Here is a 20,680-nt window from a genome sequence, read left to right as displayed (position 1 = left end):
ATATACAGACAGGCACAAGTAAGAAAAGTACAGAACAAAATGGAATTGGAAAAAAAATATTAATTGGGGTTCTCCATAAAAGGAGGGCAGCTCCTTGCATAGCACAGCACAGCAAAGCAAAGCCTGTCACCGCAGCTCCGTGTTTAACAGGAGAACTAACACAGGTGAGAAGGTGTTCAAAAGCACAGTGATGAAGCAGGACTAGACTGTGTAATGTCTTCCATGGACCAGAAGAATGGACTTCAGTGACAACCTGCCCTGAAGGGTAATGAGGGCAAATAAACTAAGATGTAGTGGGCCCATTTTTGAAAAAGCCTGAGGAATGTGGCATTTCCTAACGCTCTTCCAAAAACTTCTGTCCTGTGGAACTGAAGGAGCCTGGAGCTGAGTTGGGGGCCAGGGACACTGTTGGAGGCTTCAAACCATCAGTAGTGCAGCAGTACAATGTGAATATTCACAAGAGAACTAGGGAACAAGGAGCAGTAAACAGAAAGGCACTCAGAAAATCAATGGTATAACATAAAATGTGTCTTCAGCTGTCCCATGCAATGGCAGGAGGTGCATGGGCTGTGATGCTAAGCAAAGTTACATAAATGATTACACAACACAGTTGTGGCAGGGGCCAGTAGAGACAGGCTTGAAATGGAATAAGCAGAGACACAGACAAGGCCAGGAAACTAACAGTGAAGGCTGCTCATTTTGCTGAGGTTTCTTTAAGCTGAATAAAAAATTAGAGAGTGACCCATAAAACCAATTCCACTGCCAGATGCAAACTGTTCAGTCAAAATGACTACTCCAGTGGCTAAAAAAATTAAAGAAGACACTAGGTTAGAGGGCAGCAATAAGTCATGCTATTATACACCTTATACCCACATTTCCCTAAGTGATGACAGAAGACACTCCTCTCCCTTTGGGCATACAACCCACCATGGGCCACGTTTCCCTGCAGCCTGAATGTGCACCCTGCACCTGGTCCTCATATGGTTTGGGTTTTGGAGGGTTTTCTTTTGGCAACAAGAATGCAATTCATCATCTATTACTGTGCTGTCTCCCAGGTGAGCTCAGTTTGGATTGTCAGAAGAACATCAGTGGGGCTGGCCAGCAAACTCCTCTTCATCTGAATGAGAAGCCTCATCCCATCTTAATCCCCCCACCTACCCCCCTTTCTTTTTAAATGTGGCTGAATTTAAATTTCAAAAAAATCCATTGTCATTGGATCCAAAAGGCTGAAAAAGAGCTCTTGTTCTGCTGCACCTATTACAGGTTATACTACATCCTGAATTTAATCTTTCAGCCTGCTTTTCAGATACATGTGACCCAGCATCTTTGTAGTGAGTCGAGCACTCACAGAGCCCTCAGCTGCAGTGAAAGCTGCCAATATTCACACTATGTGAAAAAGAAGCAGAAGAATTATCTCAGACAGAAGAAACAGATCTCTTGTGCTGACAGAATAAACACATTTAGGGTCTGACTTTGCCAACAGCTTTCCTTTCTCTAACAACTACTGGAGTGGATCTGCTAACATTTAAGAGATAGTCAACACTTTACATTGCAAGAAGCTTCCAGCTGCTCATGATTCTAGCAAATTTAATTTTTTGAAGTAAATTTTAACTGTAACCCCAAACATCCTTATTCCTCCTTGGGAATGCTTGGGGCCTTGAATTAGGTGTGGTGTTTAAAGGGTTTTGATTGTCCCTATTCCTTCCTTGGGAATGTTTGGAACCTTGCATTAGGTGTGATGTTTAAAGGTCTTCTGTGTGACAGAGAAGTTAAGTTCCAGTATGTCAGCTCTCCAAATGTCAGAAGCAAAGTTCCTTAAGATCCTCTCCTGCCAGAGGAGTACAGAGCGAAACAAAATGCCCAGAACCAATTTAGCAGCTGATGGATTTGTCATTAAGGAAAGGTAGCAGAATGGAAACACTTTATGGGAGCCTCCTTCATGGTGAAGTCAAGGAGCCAGTTACAACTCAGCATAGGTAGATGCAGTTCTTGGATCTGTCCTTGAGCACATCAGACCTGGTCCCTGATGTGTTGCCATTGAGTTAAATAATACCAAGATGAAAACTTAAATCTCCCTGTGTCTCTGGCACTGGGTATATCATGCCCTGTACTTCATGTTTAGAGAGAGACAGCTCTTGCAACTGAGTACCTAAAGCCAGAAATGCTCCTGAAATCCACTAGAAAAATATGTTGGCCCTTCAGGCAAACAAGGCTAAAACAATCGAAATAAGATTAATGATAACAGGATAAATTCAGCATTATGAGTGAGGATCTTTCGAAATCCATCAGAGACAGAGGAAAAGGAGTTTCACTGCACCAGCATTCACTATGTTTTATTGTGTAAGTCCATGAATTTCTGTTTCTCCTTATTTCAGGAAGACAATTCAGTAGCCTCTGGCTTCTGTATTTTATTTTTTTCTCATTTACTAGCTAGCAGAGGCAGAAAAATAAACACACAACTAGGCGCTGTATTCACAGACAGGAAGTAACTTTAATTAAATATTGTGAAAGTTGAAAAGTTTTTACAGCTTGAATTTCTGCAAAAAAATTATAACAATCTCTACAGTAGTTAGTTTCTCTAACAATAGAACTGTACAGTGTGTGTGTCTATTCAAAAAGATTTAGATAAGAAGGTGAAAGGTTAGTAGTTTCAGAGATGACTTCATTTTAGCTGCATCCTAGTACAACTGTGAGGAAATAGGCATTACTTTATGCAATCCAGTCATTGTGAAGCTTCACCTTGTTAAAACTGAAATCTTAATGTTTCCACTTAAAGCCATATTCTGTAAACAGCTGCATCTTTTACTTTGTAAAAGACAAGGGTGGTGCAGGGGAGATTTTTGATAAATTCCCGTTCATCAGATCACGATAAATACCTGCAACAAAACCAAATTATGCACACTGTCAAAGGATCTTTGGACACTGGCATAGAGACTACAAACATCATGGCTGAGTGGTGTCAAAATCACTAGGACTGAGTGGAGCTCTACAAGAGTAATCGATGGTGTCACTGGACAAAATATGGCTTTAAATTTGATTACATTATCGTGCTGTTGCTTACTATGTGAATTAGAATAATCACTTGGAATACAGAGAAGCAATAAATTGATGTCTCTCACATTTTCCAGTTTTCTCTTTTATTTTCTCACCATGAAAAAAAAATTCCTGCTTTCTTCCCTTCCCCCCCCCCCAAAGATCACACTGTGACATTCTAGTGAAAACCATTGCAAAATTCATACAGGAAGCATGCACAGTTGCAGCATCGTTGTAAATGATTTCTTGCTTGACTAGAAAAAAGTTATATTGTTTTAAGGTAACAAAACAGTTCTTTTGTGCTTTTCAATTCCTTTTTTTTTTCTTAGAATGTTAGTGATGATTGACAGTTCTGGTGCACAGTACAATGTACAAGTGAAATGAATATGATTTGCATTGTTAAGGCATCCAATCTGCTGGTTTATATTTATGTGAAAGACAGAGAAATATACAAGCAGACTTAAGAAAGAAAGTATTTTCATTGAGTTCTATGAATTTTCTCCCCATATTTAATGCACAAAAATGCGTCACTCCAAAGAGGAGAAATCCCATGCATATTAATAGAGTAAAACAGCATTAGTTTTTGTTAAGCCTCAAAAGCAAAGGATACATTTTTTTTTAAAATCTACATAACTAAATGCTACAAGAATAATATGCTACCTTTTGCCATATATTGGAAAAACTTCTTAACTTACAAATAATACAAAAATAGACAATGGCTTTTGGGTGGAAATTAAAAAAAATGGAAGCATGGTTTTAAACAATACTAAAAAAACAACCCTATAAATGAAATGTATTAAAATCACATTTAAACAGCTAATACAACGGTGAATGACCAAACAAATCAGCACTTTTCACATAGCAAACATACACAATAAAATAAACTTGTAGGGGACAAAAAGCAATGTACAAATTCCAAAGATAAATACATTATTTATATGGATATTTTACAAAATCCCCCATAAAACAAACAAACAAAAAACAGAAACAAAAAGTTTTTTTTTTCTTTAATTAATTTGCAAGTATGTGCAAGCTAAAGGTAGTGAGCTCTTTTTGCAAAATATGCAGTAAAATTCTTTTTTTTTTTTGTGATATTGAAAAACTGTCTTAAGACATTAAAATGTATAAATAGAACAACAACTTTGGCAAAAAATCACAAAAAATCTACAGTATTTATAACTACATACAAAACACAACAGCAAAGAAAAAATATCAGGTAATGCATCTTCAGAGCTTTGCTGCCTCTTTGACTAACAGTTTTTAAGAACACTTCCCAGATAATGATAGCAAAATTTTTGTAAAACAGAAGCTATGGTTTTGATTTGAAACCTTCCTAACAGCCCCATCCCCACCCCCCAAACTCACGTTTCCATTCACTATTCAAAAGCAGTTACCTGTTGCTTTATATAGTATGATACAAACTGAGAGGGTCGACTGATACAGGAACGATCCCAGTGGGAGGCTGATGCAACGTGTGCTTTTAGGTGGGGAGGATGGGGAATGGCAGCCAGGGCTATTCTCATCCTGCCCCAGAAAAACAGATCAAGGGGAGAAGTGCTATGCTGAAAAACCCCACAGGGATGCCCATAGTCTGTGTCCTCAGGCCAAATCCAAACAGCATTTCATGCACGGCTCAGGTGATGCTACACTTCGGGAAGGCCACTTGCTTGGAAGGAGTCTGACACATCAGCTAAAGAGAGAGCTGTGCTCATCTAATTCTGCAGTTTTAGCATCATATCTAGAGGCACTGGATTTTCAGTTCAAGAGCAAATGTGTTTGCTTTTTGCATCCTTACCTTCCCTTTCACCAACATTTTGCCAAGAAAGGTTAGACCTTAAGGTCCCCTTCCAGCCTGGTATCCTATGATGAATTTTTCCTGTTGCATTATTTACACAATTATTCAGCCTGATATTAAAGACAGAGGTTACTAATCCCACCCCTCATCCCACCCTCATCATCCAAAAATATCAGCTTTCTAGGGAGTGGTATCTATTTAATTAGAATATTAAAAATGCATCATAGTAGAAAGTCACCACTGGATAAGCAACATATATGAGCCGACCCTTAATTAAATGGCCATAATTCTTCTACGAAAAACTAACTGGCACTTCTATTCTGTCCCATACAGAATTGTATGTAAATGACACCACTTCATTTTTCTTTACACAGCTTGAAAAAAAAATCATAAATTAAAAATGTGGAGTTTCATCTCTAGTGTCCCTTGTGTGTAATTGTATGATTTATAAAAGACAAATGGGGTTGAGTTAAATCAAGCCGTAAAAAAACACAAAAACCAGAAGGAAATAAAAGCAAGCCCCCACAACGCAAAAAAAAAAAAAAAAAGGTGGATTTTTTTATCAACATACAATAAATATATCTCCCAGGTATTTGGGATGGACAACTTGAATCAACACCTTGCAATTGTAGATTGTTAATTTCAGTATTTGCAAGGATGGTGATTTTTGTTTTGTTTAAAAATCTGCAGTTATTGTAAGATCCTTCTTTATTTCTTTTTTATTTTTAAAAAGGCCTGAGTAAAAAGTTCCGCTCTGGGACTTGTATCAGATTCTCTCTGAAGCAGAATTCAACCTCTTCATTAATAAAATTCTTCAAGGCAATTCTTTCACATGGGGGGAACAATCATGCCAGATATAGCTGTCGGAAGGAAAGGGGAGGAGTGGGGAGGGAAAGAGAGAGAGAGAAGGGAAAAAAGTTAATTTTCTGCAATATCAAGCAACTTTTAAAATCCTCAGAGCTTTAAACATTTACTAGAAATGTATTCAGCTCTACTTTGCGTTAAATCTGTATGTATAAGTATCATTCAAAAGAGACAACTATATACTCAGGAATCATGGGAAGCCTCCTTCGGACTGGAAAGTGGTTTAAATTGTAAGTGACTTCACTGTAATTACTGATTTTCTTGTGGAAAGAGTGTCCTTCCCCAATATCAGTATCAGATCCAAACTTGTTTTTCTGATTTTAGTTTCAAAATCTCAGAATGGACAGAAGGCTTAAGTTTGATCCAGCCATTGCCATAGATTCTGTTACTCTTTTAAAAGCAAAGCAGACAAAGATACTTGCACCACATATATCAAAACAGCTGGAGTCCCACAGGCCACCACTGTTACAGGTCTGGAAGGGTGTCCACTGCACTGTCACACTGACATGGGTCATTCTCCTATGCCAGTTCTCTTACAAGTTCAGTGTTCAACTCTGGGACTCATGTATCCTGAGCACCTATTCCAGGTGCTCAGAAAAGGACTTCAACTTTCAAATCCAATTTTCAAATTGAAATATGTCCTTAACTGGTAGGTTAGCAGACCAGCATCTGATGATTTTATTACACTTGTAGCAGACATCAACTACATAGAGAGAGTCATAATGTTAATTTAGAGTATTTTTTGTTGGGTAAGTTGAATCATCAGTATTTCTTTATTATGCTTCCTAGCTTCACTTTCTATGAAACCACCACCTCTCTTAACAGGGAGATATTTATTAAAAATCAACGGGTATTGTCTTCTATGTAGTTTGACTTTGCAGCTTGATCTCTTTCTGCTTACTGGGTGCTCAATGTAGATCAGACATAGCAAGTGTTCAAGTGACATAGTGTGGGCAAGCATATCATTACATGGGGTAGTCATGCAAGTTTATGATGAAAATTGTAACAAGGTGTCTTTAAAATGCCAGTTGTAAGTTATTTGCCAAAAGGTAGAAAACAGATTCGCCTTCAGTTTGGCGGCACTTCATGGGCACATGATTTAAATGCTGGGACTGCCTGCCATTGCAGACATCTGGACATGTAATTTCTTAAGGAAGAACTCAACCCTGTGACTGGTGCTGATTCATTGTGCTTTAATTACAGCTGCAATTATTTGATAAGAACAGAGCCAAAGTAAAAGACTCACAGATTTGGGGTTGGAGGGGGAGAGGAGGGAAATGTTTTCTCCACAAACACCACCATATGTGCAAGAATTACAAGTCTAATCAGCAAGGAGAGAACAGCTCGAGTAAACTGCACTGATTAAATGAAATAAAATGAGAGGAGAAGGCAAGAATGCAAAACACATCCAACATGTTTGCAACAGGCCATCCTCAGAGGTGACATGATGCAACAGCATTTCAATTATTGGAATTTATCATTCAGCAATGGTTTTATGTGGAATTACTGTACTGATTGTTTCCACCCCATATAAGGGCTCTTCAAGGAGCTGAGAATGAGGATGAAAGGGATAGAAAAGTGAATTAAATTGTCTTAAGCGCTACAGGAAGACACTGATGTGAGATGCAAAGAGGACACTGGTGCAGAAAAAGGTAAAGCTCACCAGAGTGCTCCCTCTTTTTCTGTTCAGGTAACCAAGGACTTGAGGACAAGGGAAGGGGTAGAGTCTTTCTGTATGTGATAAGTGCAACAGAGTTAATTCTCTGTACATACTACTTCATGTTTTATGCTTTTGAGCCCTTTATAAATTCTAAATTTACTGAACCTTTGCTTTCTATTCTCCGGAAAATATTCCAACAAAAAATTCTCAAGCTAAAAAATTCATCAGAACCAAATCAGTTTCACCAATAAGTCGTCAAGAATTGTCTCTCTTGGGACAGCACAGCTGTCTACCCTGGGTAAGTGCCAAAAAAAGGTGAGATAATTGCAATTCCTTCTTCATGGTTTAGACATTTCCCTGTGGTTACAGATCAGCCATGCACCTTTTGCCATTAGAAACAAATAGCACAGATGCAAATCTTAGCTCATTTTTTCAAAGCATTATTATTTTTTAAGAGCTCTGAAATTCTGAATTAAATTACAAGGTAAATGGCAAATGATATCTTTTCTGCCTAAAAGCTTTGATATTTCCATTCTTTCTAAGTCTTCATTTATATCACTCCACTTTTATTCCATAAGTGCTACATGTAGTCATGCAAATTCTCTCAGCAGTAGCATGTTATTGATCCTGAAAACAGAGATATCTGTGGGAAACAGTGTAGATACAAGATCACAGCCCCTCCAAAAAGGGAAGGCAGAGAGTAGAAAAACTCCCACCAATGGCCTTTATTTCTTCTATCATACACTAATTTGTATTTGCTGCTAGCAAATTACAGAAATAATGTATTTTGGGTTTTACAAAATTGCGTGGCAGAGAACAACAGATAAGCCTAGCTGCTGTTTTAGTGAGTTCTGCTGCTATCTAAGCTACATAAGGAAAGCTTGATTGCTTTCTGATGTATCCAGAAGCCCAAGAGAGATAAGACAGCCTCCTTATACATGGTTGTTTATTTAAGCATTAAGGCACAACAGGCAGTGCATCTCTGAGTGATTATTACAAGCCCCAGGTGGTGTCAGAAGGCATGGGACTAAAGGCTGTGTGTCTTTAACTCACCAAGAAGTTCAGTGATGACCTAGAAATGAACCATCTTTTGGTGTATCATCCCTATTATGAAAACTGAATTGCTAAATAAAAATTAGGGGAAACACTCAGATCTGTGTGGTTTCTGGGCATCACAGATGTGGATGTGACATAATGAGGGGGCAATCAGAAAGCCCCAGTTGCATCTGGTGCTCTCAGCCCATCCCATAATTGCTTTTCATAACCCAGTACATGGAATATGAGAATTCTGTGTCTTGTGAAAGGAAAAACAGTGCCTGAAAAAGCTTTCTCCTGTTACTCATTTTTTCTCTCCATCTGTAACAGCAAGTTGGGACAAAGTGAAGAGAGGAAAAAACATTAACATGTTCAAAAGCTTATTTTTTTTTTAATTCAGATGGGAAATATTTTTAGCTGTTGCTTTTTAAATTTGTAGCCTATCAGCAGTGCCAAATCTTTTAAATGTCCAAAAATTAATCTCCTAAATGCTACAGGTCATCTGATAATTTTGTTATGTTTAATTCCTGACACAGTTTGTAGTTATAACCAAGTCTTGATTGAAGGTACCCAAGTTCTGCTTACATCTTCCGAAGTATTTTTACAATTTGTGTGTGAGTGTGTGTGCACCTTCAAGGATTCCTCCTCCCAATTCACCAGAGTAACATGCACTGAGGGACAATGCTTTCCTTCAGGCACAATAGATCCCAGCCTTTATGAATGAATTCCTTCTACTCTGCTTGCATATAGATTTTTTGGCTGTTAATGGTGTTATCAGCATTATGCCTTCAAGCCCAGTGTTTCTCTTTCCAGAGGCCATACAGTGACATGTGGAGTCTGTGGAACGATCTTCCCTTGGCCCTGCGCAGCTCCTTTGGAACCTGGCTTTGACAATGACAGATTTTATTCCCCACTCATGCTCTTTGGATAATTCACACAGGCACGTGGAAAAGAAACAGATCTCAGGTCTGGGAGAAGCACAACACATAGCACAAAATCTTTCCCACCTCTGGCACTGTTGGAGGCAGCTTGGCTGCATCTGCTTATGAAAACTCCTGGATCTAAATGAGCATGAAAATGTCTCTCTCAGCACACTAATGCATAGTGAGGGAATTACACAGGAAGGTTTAGGCACAGTGTTGTAAAACAGGCTGAGCCAAACAATGAGATGGGCAGTGCTGGGCTTTGCAGCACGCTCAGTTTGACAAGCTTTTGTCTGTCATTCCCTTGCCTGCATCAACGCTTCAAACGGATTTAGGTGCTAATGCTGGAATACTTGTAATGAGAGGGGAAGGGAGGCAGAAAAGCAGCAGCCCCTTGATACCAGCAGTTCAATATGCTTTCCAAAAGGCCCTGTGCCATTTATGGAATTAATTGGCACAGAAGTACATTAATCAATGGAAACTAATGTTTGCCCTGGTACAAGTTAAACTGGAAAATGCTACTGTTAGTTTGTAATGCATCTCCTATTTGTGAAAGGAAAGATCTGTGCCAAGCCCTGCAACAGTCTATTTGCTCTCAGTAGGATTTCTGCACAAGTGTACTATGACAAAGGACAAAAAGGAAGGGAAGATTGAGTGACGTACTTCAGGAGAAGGCCAGCCCCTGGAGAGACCCTGCAGTGGAGTACTTGCTAGAGTCCACAAAAGACTGGTCTGATAAAGGACGACAACAGGGAATAAGAGAGGAAAGAAAGAAAAAGGATGGTATTAGTAAGCTGAAATATTACTTGTTTTTATCATAACAGTAGGTCTGTGCTTTAAAAGACACAGCCTCTCAATTCAGCAGCATTAGTTGAGTTAGAGGTAGGGTGGTTGCCAAACACCTGCAACGGCACAATGTGGGCTGGTGGTGGAGTCCAGTTAGTCTTTACAGTAGGAAACTTTGAGACAGAGACCACCAGGGATCCCCCACTGTGTTCTATTCCCTTTGACAACTCAGTGTTGCTTAGAGCCTTGCAAGGCACTGGGAAGTCACAGTTTGAGAGCAGCCACCTAAGCTCCAGACCAGGTTTCACATACCTTGCAGGCTGTTGCCATTGGTGCTGGTGCAGGTGGGAGGAGGAGAAGTTTGCGGTCTCACGACAGGTGCAAAAGCACTCTTCTGTTTCACTGCTGAGACCATGTTGGCTGGTGAGAAGGAGAAAATCCCAGAGGAACTGCTACAGTTTGAGGGGAGGCTAGTGGAGGAGGCCATCGTCGGACTTGATGGCACAACTAGAGAAAAAAAAGACACACCCCCCCCCAAAAGGCATTTCTTAGTATTCAATAATAACAGGCTGCAGAAACAAGAGAATTCTGATTCTTGGATGCTCTCCTTTTTTCCTTTTTTTTTTTTTTTTTTTTAGGGACTGAACTGAGTGCTCAAAATGCAAACCTGCCATATAGGAAGTTCAGTTTTTAAACACAGATATCCTTAAACTATTATTTTACTATATAGTGGAATAAATATCTTCGGATAATGTATTTATCATTGAGTTTTTAAGTGAATTTGTTTTCATGAAACTGAAACCAACTACTTTAATATTCAGAAAGCACTGAGTTACCCTCTTATCAAAAAAAAAAAAAGGGCCAAAGGAAGATCCCATACTTTCATTCATCTTCCTGTTTAGAAACTGCTTAGATACACAAGTGGGCTGTGAATAATTACTTATTATAGAGTAAAATTCTGATCAACTGAGCTTTGAATTATTATTTTATTTGCATTTATGTAGATAAAAATCACCTTATTTAAGTTCTTATTTGAGAATCTGATATCATATTTGTTAACACTGAGGAAATCAATTAATGGAAATTAAACGTTCAAAGTTTCACAGTCTGACAGATACAATCTTAGTCTGAAGTCACTCTGTGTCTGGAAGTACTTGCTAAGGGAGAGCAATCAAAGCACCTAAATTGAATTGCTACTATACAGCAATTAGTTTATTGATTTAATTAAGAATGCCACCTTTTAATTTTCAGGTCATGATTGAAGCATTTTCTGATTCAATGGATTAGGCATTAGCAGAATGACAGATCTACCAGGAAAACCTCCCAAAATATAAATAGAATAGAGAACCAGGGCTAGAAAGTGAAGTGCTGTTTTAAAGAGGACTTCGTTCATAAATATGAAATAATACAGTGCTAGAGTATTTTAAATGCATTACTGGCATCTGCTTCCAAAAGGAGATGTCTCATCAATCATGTTATATTATGAATTCAGAGTGTGCAGATTCTATGACAGTAAATCCAACTTAATAAGTAAGGTACTTTGTAACATTACATGTTACATTATTATTAGAGTACAAAAATAATCACTGGTTAGCAATCCCCAGGTTATAAGTACTAGTTATGTGGGTAAATAATTTCTTCTAAATTTGCAGCAGATAAGAAACCTTGAAGGTTTTTTTTTAATCAAGTTTCCTATCCCCTTTTTAATTCTGAACTCTAGCAATGCAATTCAAAATAATTATTACTGCTGTTACACCTTTAACTTAAATTTGCTGCATAAATCTTGGCATGTTCAGCAAGTCTGTTTGTCCTGTCCATGCTACAGTCTCAGCCTATAAACCCATTTATATGACAAGACCTTCCATCCTGATTCTGCTGTCAGCTTTCTACAGACGTCAGTGGAATCCTTTATGCCACATGAGTAATGTCAGAGGAATTGGGCAGGTCCCATTCATTTAATTTTCCCATGTGAGCAAGGACTACTGAGCTGTGTGAGCAGCTACAGAAGAGGTTCATAGGCCTTTACCAATAGAAATGTATTTATATTTAAACAGGTTACTAAACCTTTAATATCAAAATGCAGAAACTTAACCTTACACATAAATATTTCCATAACTGAGATTGTAGACCATAAGCTCTTCACGCCATGGAATATATGATTTGTATGACTTACATTGTTGTGGCATTCACTGCACAGGCACTAAGACACAAACTCTGAGAGCCATTGTCACATTTCACTGGCTAATACTAAGCTCTCAGTGAAGTCAAAGCAATACTACTTAAAAAGCAAATGGAGTATAAGCAATCAAGCTTAGGTCCAATGGTAATTCATAATTTTTATAAAGGTTATGAAGATATTATTTGCTCAGAAGTCAATGGTGAGAACAGTGTTTCTTATTTACAGAGTGTAAGATCAGTTATGAAACTATCAGACCAAATAATGAGACATAAATATTTTTAAACTGTTATGAGATTCCCAATTTAACAAAATAATAATAATAATAATAATAATAATAATAATAATAATAATAATAATAATAATAATAATAATAACAACAACAACAACATTTATGGCAACACTGGTGTCTTCAAAGTGCATCAAAAGTCAGTGCCTTGGAGAATAAAGGACCAAGTTCTGTTTCAAATGCTCAAAATTCACCACCTCCTTTTAATGAAAATGTGCAAAATACATAAAGCCATGTTATACTCACTGGCATAGGGAGAATTGGCAGCAGATCCATTCAAGAAGGTTGGAGAACCGCCTAAATTTGACATTCCAGCATTCCCATAGCCATTCATGCTTGTTGTGACAGAGTTATAATTTGTCTGCTGAGGGGTGGTGCTTGGCACGTAGCCATGAGGTGACACACTGCTTGAGTTGCGAGTAAAACCTTTAGTGGGGAGGGAATACATTTAGAAATTGGTATCAGCCCCAGAACAGTTTCTTGCACAAACAGCTTCAAGCAAGTGACTATGGTACATGGGCAGCAGCTCAGTGCAGCCAAGGTGTGCACAGGGAGGCCCAGGACTGACCCCGATGACCACCAGGCAGCCCCAAATTGTGAACCCTCCCCGCTCCTGGTCACTGCTGGGGGGAGGAGGAGAAGAAGGGCGGCAGGAGTCTTCAGAGCTCCTCAGGCAACCCATGCCCTCAAGCAAAGATCACCACTGGGTGTTAGAGGAACACTCACTCTGAAAGAGCTGTTTGTAGGAAATGGAGTAAACATGACCTACATTTTCAAAGTGAGGAGCAAATACCGACACAAGGTATGTTAAAAGCACGTGATTGTTGTTAAATCTTCTCTGATGTCACTCTCAGTTAACTCATCTCATATTAGATGTTCACTGCACACTTCAGAAAACGCAGAGTGTATTTCTCCAAGTAGTGGGATATCCTTTGTCGATTTGCCCTGTTCTGATCATTATGTGGTAGGAAACAAGTACTGATTTTGGTAGCAACTTAAAATTTGAATCTCTATCTAATTCTGGGAATGACATTTGAGGAAACTCATATCCAAATATCCATAAAGGAAGATTTGTTTCTAGAAGTACAAAAATGCGAAATGCAAAATGCATCTTTAATCCTAGAAGAAAAAAATGCCGATTTTACTTCCTACCACACAGCACATCCACAAAATATTTCAATTGAGAAATAATTTCTATTTTTTTAGTGTAATGCAAAACAATTTTGTCAGCTTCTCTAGAAAACAGCCTCATTCTAATACTCTTTCATTAAGGTGGATTTTTAAGTTGGATAATATATAGAGCTGAGAAAAGGACTTGGGAAAATGCAAAGTGCTTTTACAAAAATGTGCTTCACCTATTTCTTATTTTTAACTGTGGGAATTAAAACAATATTCATTTTATAAAAAGTGACAATCGCTTTATTCTAAAAATCAGAGAAGCTCTGAAAGTGTCTTTGTAAATATTTCTATTCTTTGCTAGTCATAAAAAATATAATAGTCTCAAACTCTGAGAAAAACCCAGTGCCAATATTATATCTCTTGCAAAAACAAACCAAACCAGATAAATATACAAGGGATAATTTTGTGTTATAAAGAAGTGCTACGCATGGCCCAGACTGAGAAATCATCCATGCTCAGGAAAATATACAAGCAAGTACTTAAATTAAGTATATGCTCAAGTCGATTAAAATTAGTGGCATTTGAACACAAATACATACAAGTATTTTTCTGAGCAAATGAAAAACTATTTAGAGATATGCAGCAGTGCTTTTCCCAAGCTGGGGCAGCCCCATCCCCTGGCACCCATTCCAAGGGTGTGCCCAACCCAGGATGGGGCTGCCTGAACCATCCCTCTGCCTCTGCTCTGAGTATTCCCCTGGCTTTTATCAGAAAAGGTTCAGAGAGAGAGGAAGATGAGCTTTCTCCTGACCCTGGTTGGTGGCTTGTGAGGCTTCGGAAACATTGACAGCTAGTTGACCACTAAAGGAGTTCACTCCCATCATTCCTGCGTGGACTGATGTGTTAGCAAGGGCGGGGAGCTGGTTGTGATTGCGGGGGACACTGTAGAGCGCTTCTGCGATGTCTGCAGCTCTTTTCAGGATGATTTCCTACAGGATAAGGAGAGGGCAAAAAAAGAATAGAAGAGTTACCAATGTGACTGACAAACCTTTTCGTACAGACTCAAATGAAACAGTTCCCTGTCCACAGGCAAAAACTAGATGCTTTTCTTTCTCAACCAGTTGGCTGACCGAGAGTTAATGCTTAAAAGATCTGCTGCCTTGGTGACAAATCCTGACATCTGTGGTAAAAGAGTTGGAAGTTTCAGTCCCAACAGCCACATTTCTGCATAAAAAGACCAACTGGCAGAATGGGGCTGGAGCTGAGTCTTTCGCCACCTCAAAGCTGTTGTTAAGGTAAGATCAAAAAATCACTGGTGGCAAAACATAATGCATATCATCATCCATATTATATAGTATCTGGTGAAAGTGGGCAAATGACTCCAGGGTTAATAACATGTTGTTTTTACATGCACTAAATTCATACCCTTTAAAAAACAAAACAAGCAAACTAAACCCCACTCCAGATATGACATTGCCCTCTACATTTATTCTTGTCTCCCACTGTAGTATCATATATGTTTAGCCCTTGATCTATCTACACATCTAAGAAATAGCCATGTTATAGAATTGCTGAAGTAGAATGCATTTACCTGGTTATTATGTGGCATACCGTAGAGTGCTTCTACTAAATCAGCAGCCCTCTTAAGTATTACTTCCTGTCATGAAAACAGATGCGTTCTGGTGAGTTCAATAAAATCCTTTTGGGACAACAAATATTAGAATCTTTTATTATATTCTATTAGTTCTATTAGTGTTTTGTGGCAGGTTTCTTTGGTTTTTTTCCTCTCGCCAGGTAAACCGTAATTGTAACAACCCTAAGCTACCACTGAATGGTGTTAGATCACTGGTTCATCCTATTCACACACACGCTTAATCAAGTCAAAAGGTGAGAATCGTTGGTGCTGCAAAATAAAATACATCACTCAATTGTCTCTACCATCTGCACTATAAACCACTCATCGGTTTATTGCAGAATACAATCCTGAGGTCATTTGCTAGATTACTGCAATCAATGTCATTCAGAGCATGTTATGAATCCCTTCAATGTGTTTATTTTTTTCCTAATTGCACGCTGCAGGAATTGTGACCTTACCCAGCAGGCCACATTCAGCAGATATCCAATCAGTTCTATGCTACCAGTAATGTAACCTTTCAACTTCTTCAGTTTGTATCCTGATATGATGGGTCAGGGTAGGATCCATGTATATAAAATGATGCCCAAGAGCAAAACACATGCAGTGAGAGAGAATAGCCCAGTATCCTGAAGTGTTTTCTGGAAAAATACCCTGGATTGACAGTAGAATTTAAAACACTCTGGGATTTAGTTCTCCATTTTGGGCAATCTTTTCCCCTCCATTTTCTTATTTTTTCCTTTTAATTTAATATTTCTTAGATTATTTTATATTGGCATTCAAGGAATAATAGCATTTCCTGTGTTCTTACATTTTACAGTGATTTGATAATAATCCTGATTGAAAATACAAAAATGCAGAATTAGCTCAGAATATTTTTCTTCTTCTTGCAAAGCATCTTTCAAAGCAGATTCCCAATTGCCTGATCAAAACCGGTCAAGAACATCCTTTGAGTAAAACAATACATTTATGTAGTTCCCAGCCACTAAGTACTGCTCTAATATTCTAACAAAATGGTATTCACCAGGGCACACTTCTGCAGGTAGCTTACAAAAATAGTACCAATTCTAAGGATTTTACAGTTTTCTACAAAGTTAAACTTTTAAACTTAAAATATTTTACACAATAGCCATATTTTATACCAAAAAGAAACAGTAATGCTCAATTTTCATATACTGTAGACTCTGATCAGAAAATAGAGATATAATTGCGTTCATTTTGCTGTCACCATAACCTCTTCAAAATCCTTGAACAACTCCTCAAATGACAAGCTTTTAGATGCATATTAGCATTTTTTCAATTTTAAATTCTCTATAATATAAGATAAAATAGTTGTCATACTGCAATAACTACTTATGACATATATAATGTCCTAAATTCAAAAATGAGATGGAGGATTTTTGTTCTCCCAGTAAACATTTAGGCTTGCCTTCTGCTGCACACACCCCTGCCTCAGAACACACATCTAAATTATTTTCCACATATGAAGTGAGATGTGATACATAATTGATGGATTTTTAAATCACTACATTTGAAGCAGATTCTGAGATGTTAAGTTGCTACAGCCTCTTTCTGTTGGTTTTTGTTTGGTTTGTTTGTTTGTTTGATTTTTAAGGATGGGTTTGTTTTCTGCTGTGATTGTTGTTTTAGAGTGGGTGTTTTTGTGTAGCTTGACCAGAGCAGTTAGTGGTATAATCATGGACAGACAGACTACAAACAACATCCAGGTACAAACTCCTTGTTCACCAGAGCACTGAGTTGCCCTGTTTTCCTCCCACTGAAGATGCAAACCAGAGAAGAGCAGAGATGGCACTGAAAAAATTCTGTCTTTCTCAGTCCATGATTTTAGGTGGAAAATTACTGCACAGGTGTTTGACTTTGCAAACTAGGATTTATTTCACTTCAGTCGAGATTGTTTGCACTATATATTTCACTGATGGAAAATTAGAATGTGATACAGAGCCCACAAAGTGCTTTGGAATATTGTTAACCAAAGCTGTCATTATGCCAAATTACTAAAAAAAAGAAAGTTTAAATAGTCATTTCTGCTCTATCTGACTAATCACAGTTATTTATGTAATGCTGAGCTAAAAACCTTAGAATGCATCTAAAAAGAGACTGAAGACCATGTTAGAAAATGAGATAATTACATAAAATCTTACAGCTGCTCTACCTAGTATCAAATATATTCCAGTTCTTAACCACTAGAAGTTCTTTGATGCCACATCAAATTGCATGAAAATAAAACTAATTGTCATGATGGTTTATTGAAACATGCCTGACAAGTAGCACTCAATTTTATTAGCTAGTCAATGGTTATATTTTTCAACATTTTCAGAATCTGTAAATTTGAATTTCATACTTTCTCTATATTTTCACACACAAAAAAAAAGCATTTCTTGTTTATGACATTTTCAGATTATACAAAGTAGATGTTACACAAAAAACCTGTGTCAAATAATGGTATCTTCTACTCCAGAGCTGACGGTAGTTCTTATAGACACAAATTAGCTTTAAAAATACACAATAAAATGCTAGTACAGATATGCTCAAGATATTAACTTCTCGTTCTCTGAATGCATCTTAAACCCTTTGCAGCTCTGCCTAAATTACAGTAGAATCTACTGTTAAATTCCACAAAGGATCCCCAAAAGTCCTCTATAAGTTAGAGCAACAGACCTTGCAAGGTGCTTGGATTGCGGTGACCAGAAAATTGTTCTCACCTCCATGTCATTACGCTCACAGTGAAGCAGCCCCCGAGCATGTTTGTGTTCGGGATCTAATATATTGCCTTTCAATCAGAGCTGAGAGCCACTGAACACATAGACAGAACATGACGAGCAGGTCAGGAAAGCAATAAAGATTTTACAGAGCTGTCCAAGGTGCTAAATTTACTCAATAATGGGTTTGGCACCATAGTGTTAACCTCTCATTTACTACCAGTTTGAGGGACTAAATTGAAGTAGCTGACTTCATTTACCTTGAAATGTATATTTTATGACATTATGTAAGTAGATTGAAAGGGCACTGCAGTTTTAACAATTTAAAGGCTAGAGCATGTTTAAGATGAAGCTCGAATATTTATCATATATTGCACTTAAACTATATTGTATATTAAAATGCATTGATTAAATTTGTAAAAGGTATTATAAAAAGGGACAGCTAGTAGAAAAGATCTATGTCTTTTAAAATCCAATTGATACTGCATGTTACCACTGCAGTGGTGATAGATAAACAGATAGAGGTGGACAGAGCAGCAGACATATCAAAAAAGTGAGTGAAACTAACATTCTATAAAAAGAAATCTCTGCATAAGCTCAAGATCTGTTGTTATTCCAGATAATCTTTTGTTCACAGAAATTTTTCTTTGCCTTCATCTCAGAAGCCTAGATTTTCATAGCAGTAAGTGGGCATCATATAAGGTCCTTGCAATTGAATATGCAAGTGGAAATATTTCCTGAGAGAGACAGAGTTTGACTAAAGCTAATATCTAATTTATGGGGGCATTTGTCAAGGAAGATCCACTCTTCTATTAATACTAAAAGTCTGGCAGTTTTTGGTTTAGAATAAAGGACTTTGCAGCATTTACTTAGAGCTAAAGTGCGTGTTTTCTTGTCTCATATTTTGTTCCAAAAGAGCCTAATTTTATTTCTATAAAAATAACAACTGAGCAAATACTAATAAAAGGAAGGATTGCTTTAGTAATTAAATATAATGCCTTAGAAGACTGCAGTACATGCAGCTACACACCAAAAATCCAGAGTCTACTTTTATTCCAAACTGAAATGGATTTTCTACTGAGAGATTTTGACTTTTTTGTTTTTGAAACATAAATGCAATTAAGTATTTTTATCAAATTTTTCTCTTGAACATACCAAAGGGTGTTTACATAAGCAAAAGAGGGGCTGGCTAATGAAGTCTTCTGCAACTTTGCATATTACAAAATTACTGTAGAGATTTTATAAATCACATCAGAATGATGCTTTTGAAGCGCAATGACTGAAATTCAGACTGAATCCACTTCTGACTGAATGTACCTTGAACTCTGGAGCACCTTTGATTGTTTTTTCGGAGGCATACACCCTTCCCTCCAGCAGGAATTCATTAAGACCATGAAACTTGCATTTCAAGTTTTATCATGATAGAAACATTTTGCGTCAAGTTTTATAGCGACAAACACACTTTATGTTAGATTTAAAAGAGATGGGATATTTCTTTTGGTGACATCTGCTTACTTTTTATTCAGCAACTAGTGAAAAAATGCCACTCTGTGTCCCAAAAGGGCTGTGAATCCAGTGAGATAAACAGTTTCAGGAGTTACACTGAGTTGTTAGGTTTAAGTAACTAAATTAGATAATGTTTGAGATTCTTGTTAAATCTAAATGAGTTTTGTCAAGAAGAAGCTGACCACAATATATAATACTCATCAGCCACATATTGTATTATTGAGACCACCAAAGGATTTATGAACTTGTGGAGGGCGTGGGGGAGAAGATGTTCTAGCATACTCTGAGGCATTTATCTTATGTGTTGTCTAGATATCATATCACCTTCTAATGCTCTTTAGCATTGTAATACAAGAGAGAGCTCATTCATCTTCTGAGAGGGTACTTAGGGATGATGATGTCATTCATACTTCCTTGACTCTTATGTCTGACCTCCTGGCTCTGCCTTCCAACTTCCTACTCTCACGGCTACTTGCAAGAAAAAAACACTTCTGCAGAGTTGAAATGCTCAACATCAGACTCCACTTCTTCACCTTGGAAAGGTCACATTCTGAAATTTCTAGTCAAAATTGCAATAATTTGCACTCAATCTTTCCCTTTGGTTTTCAATGAGTCATAGATTAGAATATGGGTTAGAACTATACTTAAAATTTGTGTGTGTATTATGTTTTAAAGGATAAATATAAAATTATGAACACCTCTTTCAAGTGTAAAGCCAAATCCAACATTTCAGTTGGAAGACAATTAACAGGATGCCAAAGATGTGAAATGCCAGTCATTGAGCCTGGTATACAAGAAGTTTAGCCTGTCCAGAACCTCCCATCTCTCCACATCAACACTGAGCACTGCATTATTGTATCATTTTCAGCAATTATAGTTTTATAAAGACTCATAAAAGCCATTCAAAATGTAAAGATCCTCCATTTACTGTAATACTGAAGGAACTGTGCCAGCCTAATGGGAAGTATAAAACAACAGGGCCATTTCTCTAAAAAGATATTGATACTCACACAATGAAAATTTCTCCAGCAAAGAAACAACTGAATTGTTTACATATATAATTGTATCACACCAAAGAAGTAGATGCCATATAGGTATCACAAAGACAGGAAGGCAGAATGAGAGAGAAACACAACATACT

General features: G+C 37.6%; 1 protein-coding gene across 12 annotated transcripts in view; it reads right to left on the bottom strand.

Moving 5' to 3' along the window:
* Nucleotides 1-2,471: 2,471 nt before the first annotated feature.
* Nucleotides 2,472-20,680, bottom strand: part of EBF1 (EBF transcription factor 1) — a 273,065-nt gene continuing 254,856 nt past the window's right edge. For 5 of the 12 annotated variants that reach the window (XM_071570031.1, XM_071570032.1, XM_071570033.1 and 2 more), the window contains exons 12-16: nt 15,272-15,337; nt 14,492-14,669; nt 12,808-12,987; nt 10,409-10,603; nt 2,472-2,876 (exon numbers count right to left, since the gene is read on the bottom strand). In XM_071570031.1, coding sequence (XP_071426132.1) covers nt 2,803-2,876; nt 10,409-10,603; nt 12,808-12,987; nt 14,492-14,669; nt 15,272-15,337 — 693 coding nt within the window. In that variant the 3' untranslated portion in view covers nt 2,472-2,802. Of the gene's footprint in view, nt 5,689-9,959; nt 10,043-10,408; nt 10,604-12,807; nt 12,988-14,491; nt 14,670-15,271; nt 15,338-20,680 lie in introns of those variants that run through there. The other 7 variants (XM_071570035.1, XM_071570036.1, XM_071570037.1 and 4 more) reach the window with 2 other exon arrangements.

The sequence above is a fragment of the Pithys albifrons genome, chromosome 15, assembly GCF_047495875.1.
Source record: "Pithys albifrons albifrons isolate INPA30051 chromosome 15, PitAlb_v1, whole genome shotgun sequence".
In the NCBI taxonomy this organism is placed as follows: Eukaryota; Metazoa; Chordata; class Aves; order Passeriformes; family Thamnophilidae; genus Pithys; species Pithys albifrons.
The sequence above is the reverse complement of the archived record's forward strand: the minus strand, read 5'-3'. Positions and strand labels throughout refer to the sequence as shown.